At 35.2% G+C, this 7,969-nt stretch overlaps 1 protein-coding gene across 2 annotated transcripts; it reads left to right on the forward strand.

The window, feature by feature from the left end:
• The first annotated feature begins 865 nt into the window (after positions 1 to 865).
• On the forward strand, positions 866 to 7,125 carry LOC107814549 (putative galacturonosyltransferase 6). Of its 2 annotated transcripts, none has more exons than XM_016639988.2 (9): positions 866 to 1,298; positions 1,397 to 1,431; positions 2,285 to 2,326; positions 2,424 to 2,562; positions 2,670 to 2,743; positions 3,645 to 3,892; positions 4,535 to 4,892; positions 5,568 to 6,083; positions 6,560 to 7,125. In XM_016639988.2, the coding sequence occupies exons 1-9, from the start codon at positions 1,181 to 1,183 to the stop codon at positions 6,833 to 6,835; spliced, it is 1,806 nt and encodes a 601-aa protein (XP_016495474.1). In that variant the 5' UTR covers positions 866 to 1,180; the 3' UTR covers positions 6,836 to 7,125. The 2 variants fall into 2 exon arrangements, with proteins under 2 accessions (XP_016495474.1, XP_016495481.1); XM_016639995.2 differs by having other exon boundaries at positions 897 to 1,298; positions 3,660 to 3,892.
• The last annotated feature ends 844 nt before the right edge of the window (positions 7,126 to 7,969 follow it).

A 7,969-nucleotide genomic window follows, 5' to 3' on the forward strand; every position in this document is an offset into this window, starting at 1 on the left:
CGAGTCCTTAATATTCACCTTAGTTTGTCTTACTATCAGTGGCGGAGGTAGAATCTCCACGAAGGGGGTTCAATTTTTTTTTTTTGTAGCTAGTGGGAATTGAACTCATGACCTTATGTAGATTTTGAACCCCCTTGATCACTAAACTACACTTTTGAATTTTGTTAAGGGGGTTCAAAACTTAATAAATAGAGGTAAAAAACAGATTTTGCCTTATATATAAACCCCCTTGCGCCCCCCTAAATCCGCCCCTGCTTACTATTCATTTTTGTCATACTATTTTTCGAAATTCATGCAACAAATTTTAAAATTTTTAGATCACCTTTAACTTGAGTAGGTTCCAAGTTTTCAGACATGAAATTCACTTGATTTTTTTTTATTGAGTATGATAATTATCATCTCACAAAAAAATATTTTTCGAATTTTAAACAATTCTTTTGTCAATATTAACAAATACTGTACTCCTATATTTGTAAATACTAAAATACTCTTCTTATTTATAGCCAAATGAGGTATAATAAACCCATGAAAATCACTATCCTTAATCTGATCTAGGATTCAAGCGCTAACAATAAAAAAAATCTTATTAATAAACACCTCCTTAATAAGCCTTTTGCGATGCAAAATCTAAATTAATTGGAGACTCAAACCGAATATTAAAACCAAAAAAAAATCCTATGAGAATGTGCTGTTACCCTACCTCAAAATCAACAACCTAGCAATATGTACACAATAATTGTACATACATACCTAAAAAGTCAATCCTACTTTTCTACAAATCATAAATTCTGTTTGGTTCTTTTAGGTTGGCACTCTCCAAAAAGTATATATATAACTCAAACCCATTTATTTTTTTAACACTTTTAACTCTCTCTTCCTTGTTTCTCCTGAATCTCATTCCTATTCCTTTCTCTGTACTCACGAACATGGCACCACATTTATCTCCCCGCTTTCATCGCTTTTCTTTAATTAAAAATTAAATTCAGTCCAAATAAATTAGAAAAAAATAACCTTATAGATCCCATTTGACCCTAAAGACAAAACCCTAGTTGCTTTCCTTTTTGTCACTTTCTATTATATCAAATCACGAACTCGTATTTTTGATCTGAATCTATATTTCACATTCTTTGATCCAAAACCCTAGTACTTTTTTTGAGTTCATTTCATGTATATGTCTTAAATGAGGCTTTTTCGGAAATGTACGAGGATATTTATAATCCTCTGTTTGTTTGCTGTTTCTGTTACCACTCCAATTTTATTGCTTTCTTCACATAGGCTTAGACATCTTGGTTCTGATGGTAATTATTTTACTAGTTGTTTTTTGTGATTCTTTTTTTGTTCTTGTTAATTTGATCTGATTGTTTATTTATTTATTTATTTTTAAATTTGGGTGCAGGGTCGAAGGAGTTTGTTGGAGATTTATCAATTATTGTAAGATTTCTGCTTTTTTAGTCCTTTTTGTTGTGTATATTTTGCTTGTTTTGGTTTATTGCTGAGTGGAAGTAGAAAGAACATTTGATTTATTCTTGTACAGTGCGTTTGCTAGTAATTAAGCTATTAAAGATTTCTATAGTTGAAGTTATTTTTTTTTCCCTCTCCTCTTTGTTTGCATTACTGGGACCTGGTGGAAAAGATCAAGCTGTTAATGGTCCGATACTTCCATTATACTATCCCTTCGAAAAGGCAAGTGCACGAGTTTTCCGTGAGCATAAATATCTTTCCATTACTCATGACAGTTTTTAAAAGGGATTGTTACAACAAATAGCCGGCCAGATTCTCCGTTTACTTTTTCTAACCGGTATACATAGATTATGATTATACATAATTATTCACATATTATACATATATTATACATCCGTCGGCTATTTTCAATTTAAGATATTGGTGGCGGCTATTTGGGTTAATTCTTCTTTTAAAAGGACACAAAGTTTAATGTTAGTCTAACTCATATATAATATTGGTATTAGTCAAATAAAAAATGTCGAACAAATAAGTTAAAAAAGTTTAGTTTGATAGAGAACATCATATCAAAGTTTAAAAATTGAATGATCAATGAATTTGGATTCTTGAAAGTTCCTTAAATATGGCAACGTGTCACACATGTTTGGGATGTTCGGAAATGGAGAGAGTGTCATGTTAATTGTAACAGATGGGGTGCATTGTACACAATATCGATGTGATTGAGATTTCTCTATTTGGGTTTTGATTGAAAAAGATGGAGAATATTGTATATAGTATGATCTGATTGATATTTTTCCATTTGGGTTTTGATACTCCTTTTCAGAAGCAAAGGTTAGAGGTTCGGGCACTTAATGCAGTTCAACAGGTGATATAAATATTACTCCTACTATATAAATTCTTACAGTTATGAAAGTCTACTTGTATACTTATGTTTGCAAAACTTTTTCTGCTGTTCGGTTTAGGAAGAAGGTCGAAGTGTCAAAGAACCGATCTTGGATGTCTACCGAGATGGCGACCAAAGTTCTGCAGTCAGTTTAGATTCTATTGATAAGAATGATAGTGTTGGCAAACCTGAGAATGCCAGCTTGTCGGGAAATGACGGTAATCTGATACTTCAGATTCTTTTGCTTTTTTTCTTTCTTTCTTGTCTCCGTTACTGTTTATTCTATAATTAGAAATTAATTGAATGCCTTCCTCCCTAATTTCAGTAACCACACATGCTCCGAAGAAAGAAAGTCAACAAAGTCTACCAGAGCAAAAAGTGGCCACAACTAGAGAAAAGGTATTAGTCTGTATGGAATTCTAATGCATGTGACAACTAAAGATCTCGTTGATGTATTGTGAAATTTTCAACATCATTCTTTTCATTTATTTATTTTTTAGTTTGATAAATAGACTTCAATATTCTGTTTAGTACACTAAAAATTTCACGGAGACAGTTGGGTGGTGTTTCCTTATAAGGAAAGTAGTATTGGAATGATTTGCGCACAAGTAGATCGCAATGCTTATTGATTAACTAAGAATGCCACTGATGTTGCTCGTCCAGAATTTGTGACTAATCGATATTTTAATTTCAATTAGGTTAAAAACAGAATTAGTTATGATTAGATATAATTTCATGTGTTTTTTGCAGTTTTAGAGTTGCATATGCATGACTGCTGGATTCCCTTTCTTGTTGGTGTTTGAATTCTAAAGCTGTTGCTTTAATGGTGGTGATCATGTTGATGTGTAGTTAAAATCTATGCCTCGTGCTTTTTAGAACACTTATCAAGAAATGGTTTTTCTGAAATAAAGTTAAATCAGCAAATTTAGACTTTGCATGCTCATGAGTGTAGGGAAGCTGTCAATGACTCAATTCGATTGTTTGGACAAAAGACATTTGTTTCTTTTTTTTCTTTCCTTAATCAAAAGAAGCTGTGACTGAAAGTTTCAAGGGATTTTATGGGTTCATTTATTATTTCACCTTCCAAGATTCAGCTGGTGCATGCAATAAATTTGGAAAAAGCAGAAATCTAATTACGATATTGAGGGTTTAAATTATTATAGTTTTCCCTCTCCTTCTCTTGTCCCTCTTTTCACTATCTGTGTATATTTGATGTAGTACTGTCAACAGAAATTTATTTTATGTACTTTGTTCTTATAAACTGCAAGCTCCTTCTGCCTTTGTGATCTCTTGATTTCAGTTGGTCTTATTGCAGGAAAAATCCAGGCCAGAAGAGGTTCAACGTGGTCAGAATGTACAATCCCATCCACGGAGAGCATTAGATGAGAAGGTAAAGGAGGTTAAAGATCAGCTGATTAGGGCCAAAGCATTCTTGAATTTTGTACCACCGGGTAGTAGCTCTAATTTTGTGAAAGAGATAAAGCTACGAATTAAAGACTTGGAACGAGCTGTTGGTGAAGCTACTAAAGATTCTGATCTGTCAAGGAGGTAAGATAATATTTTAATTGCTTTGCAGTAGCATAAACTCTTCTTGGCTTGAGTACTAGCTTTTATGAGTTATGTTTTGTACCTTTTTTTATAAGTTATGTTTTTTACCTATTGACTCTGAAAAAATATCTGAGAAGAAGGTTAAAATGGTTAAATGGAATTGCAAATAGATTGGTGCTAAAGTTATCTACTTACACAAGACTGACATTTACTTGATATTAATTTATGAATGGTTGAGAAAAAATTGGTCAGTCTTGTAACCAAGCCTTTAATGTCACCAAGTGGATAATTTATTTGGTTATTCGCTCAGTCTTGTAACTAAATGCTTAGTGTCGACAAGCGAGTTCTTTTCTCGATTATTCACTCAGTCACAGTTATTAAGCTGTGAATGGATGTTTGGAAATAGAAGTGCGTCCAGAAAGTGACAGTAAAGCTAACTTTATAAAGTAAAAGTTGTCCGGCGGTGCTTTTTAAATGGCAAAAGATTGATAAGGCATTGAAGAGTGTAAAGGAAAACTTTTACCTTTAGGAAAGTATATAAAATTTGATAGAACCTAAAATAGGAAAGGGTACTGTTTGCCTTGGGAATGAGGAAGTAGTTAATATGATGTTTATATGATCTAAGAACAGTTATGTTTCTAGGGCGATACAGAAGATGAAAGCCATGGATTCAACCCTGTTGAAAGCCAGTAAACTCTTTCCTGAATGCTCAGCAATGGTGAAGAAACTTCGTGCAATGACATATAACGCTGAGGAACAGCTTCGATCGCAAAAGAATCAAGCTTCCTTCCTTGTAAATCTTGCTGGACGAACTACCCCGAAAGGCCTTCATTGCCTCTCCATGAGGTTGACCACTGAATACTTTTCTCTACCGCCTGAGGAGCAGGAACTGCCTGACCAACATAAATTTCAGGATCCAGATCTGTATCACTTTGCTGTTTTCTCTGACAATGTTTTGGCATGTTCTGCGGTTGTCAACTCAACTGTATCAACTGCTAGGGTGAGCTGCTCCACAATTTTCTTATTCTTGCCTTTCATTTTTCTTTTTTAAATCTATTACTCCCTCTGTCCCAATTTATGTGGCGGTGTTTGTCTCGGCACAGAATTTAAGAAAGGAAAAAACTTTTGAAACTTGTGGTTTAAAACAAACTATAGATATTTGTGTGTCTGTAAATCAATTCATTAAGAGCAAAGTAGGATTCTAAAGTTAATTTTTTCCTAAATAAGGAAAAGTTACATTCTTCTTGGGACCGACTAAAAAGGAAAGAGTGCCACATAAATTGGGACGTAGGACGTATTAGTTTTTCGTCCACGTTCTGCCGTTACTTTTATTTTGTTTTTTCATTGAACTTAATCCATAGTGACTTTTTGATGATCAAGAATAGAATGTAGATGTTGGTATTTGTTGTATATATCATGTTGCAAGATGGTCTTTAGAGGAAAATTTTCATTTAGTGTCTGGGCTTACTAGTAAGAAGCTTTGGCTTCAGACCAGACGAATCCACTATTCATTTATGACAACACAAATAGCAATCATATATGGAAGGGCTAAACTTTAATGGTTTTATATTAATAACTGTTAGGAGTATTTATTAATCACTATATATTTTGAAGACAAAAATTAAATAATCATGGTTGTGCATGAATTTATGGTAAATGTTTATTTACGTGGCAGGTTCCAGAGAAGATTGTGTTTCATATAGTGACAGATTCTCTTAACCTACCAGCCATGACAATGTGGTTCTTGTCGAATCCTCCTGGCAAAGTAACAATTCAGATCCAAAGCATAGACAAGTTTGATTGGTTATCAAACAAGTATATTCTGCAGAAGCAAGAGTCTCTTGATCCAAGATACACTTCCCCCCTGAACCACCTGCGTTTTTATCTGCCTGATATATTTCCATCTCTCAACAAGATAGTGCTCCTTGACCATGACGTGGTTGTGAAAAGGGATCTAACCGGACTTTGGCGGATCAACATGAAGGGTAAAGTGAATGGTGCAGTGGAGACCTGTCTGGAAGGCGAGCCTACATTCCGCCGAATGGATATGTTCATCAATTTTACCGACCCCCTGGTGGCAAAGAGGTTTGATGTGAAATCATGCACTTGGGCATTCGGGATGAATATATTTGATCTGCAGGAATGGAGGAAACGAAACCTAACTGCGCTCTATCACAAGTACTTGGAGCTGGTATAGATCTATATCCTGTTGTTTGTTAAGTACTTGTGGAATTGACTAATGATAATTGATGAGTGATCGGGTAATTCTACAAGCATGGTCTATATATTGAAATAAATAGGATATCCAACCTTATATATGTTGCTGATAAAAAACATGAGTTAGGTTTTCATATATTATTAGATCCTTTTTTTTGGGTAAACTAGGGAACCCGCTGCCACTACCCTTCGGGTGCGCCCTTGGTAAACTCCGCTCCAGTGCAATAGCTCATAAACCACACTGGAGAGGTAAACCACACTAGGCATGCCCCGTGCAATGAGCTCGACCAAGAAAGCATGCAGGGGGTTTCGAACCTGTGACCTCCCATTTGGGGGATCTCCTGATATTCTGTGTATATATATATGCTATTTTTATTTTTAGTTGTTTTGCTATATGCTCTTCCCCTTCTATTCTTCACTTCCTCACTTTTAGTGCATGTCATGATGCAGGGAAGTGATAGACCATTAATGAAAGCTGGTACTTTGCCAATCGGTTGGATGACCTTTTACAAACATACACGTGCTATAGATCGGAGATGGCATGTCTTGGGATTGGGGTACGAATCTGGTGTCAGACTTAACGAGATCGAGCAGGCAGCTGTGATTCATTATGATGGAGTTATGAAACCATGGCTAGAGATTGGACTTCAGAAGTTCAAGCCCTATTGGAAGAAACACGTTTGGTACGAACATCCTTATCTTCAACAGTGCAATATACATGAATAGCAATTGTATCCTTTAGTAATAGGTTGAGTTCCGCTTCACCACAATTGCGTAGTGTAGTGTAGGAACCCCTTACGTTCACCTTATTCTTTCACATATTGATCCCACAATTTTTTCCTTGTAAAGTCCAACGTTTACGCCCACTATATTTCCTGCTATAACGCTCATAGAAATTTATCCCACACTACCAATAACTTGGGACTTGATATTGGCATGTCCCTGAGATTCTTGTAATGTTTGGACTTGCCTGTATATTGATCTTGTAGAATGGTAAAAGAGTTTCTTTTGACTTACCAGTTGAGATGAGATAAGAAATATGTTTCTTTGGGACATTGTCCTCACTTTTGACATATATATTGTTGGAGAGTGTGGGATAGCTTTGGAAAGAACTTATAAAATGCATCTTTTTCTGTTTAACCATCCTGTTTTTAAACTCACTGACACGACTAATTCAAATTCAAACAGTAGAAAGCGCGTATGGGCCATTACACAACACTCCTCAGTGGTATAAGTTGCAGCTCCTATGCGCGTCAAAGTATCATCTGAGAAAGGAAAGCTAAGCCAAGCCATTAAAATTTTGAGTCTAAAATGCAAGTCAAATAATATGGCAAAGAAACATTAAACGTAGAATGTTCTTGAAATTAGCTCTTCAGATTGAAAACGGCTATATGGTAAACTCGTAAGCTTCACGTTGTACATTCAAGAATTCAATTTCTAATCATCATTAGTGAATCTATGGATTAATGGATAAATCTATGTTATTACTTTAAAAAGATTTAAGTACCAAGATAATTAAGTTACAATTAAAACTCAGATGCACCACATTTCTAAATATCTGAAAATGGGAGAAACTAAAGAGCATGGCTAGCTACACCCCTTCCCCTCCTCTACACTTCACAACCCCCACCCCCCACCCACAACCCCCCCCCCCCCCCCTCAAAAAAAAAAAAAAAAAAAGAGGATAAAGAAAAGGTATTGGCACATATAAACTTCAGTTAATTCAAATTGTAAGCGGACACAAGAGATCATTTCCTTCATATTTTAGCGGCCTCATTATCAAAATGCTTCCATTTTCGAAAGACTTTTGAGCAATGAATTATGGGAGCATCCCTATTTTAGCCTTTCCCTTGATCATGT

The sequence above is a fragment of the Nicotiana tabacum genome, chromosome 9 (assembly GCF_000715075.1).
Source record: "Nicotiana tabacum cultivar K326 chromosome 9, ASM71507v2, whole genome shotgun sequence".
In the NCBI taxonomy this organism is placed as follows: domain Eukaryota; kingdom Viridiplantae; phylum Streptophyta; class Magnoliopsida; order Solanales; family Solanaceae; genus Nicotiana; species Nicotiana tabacum.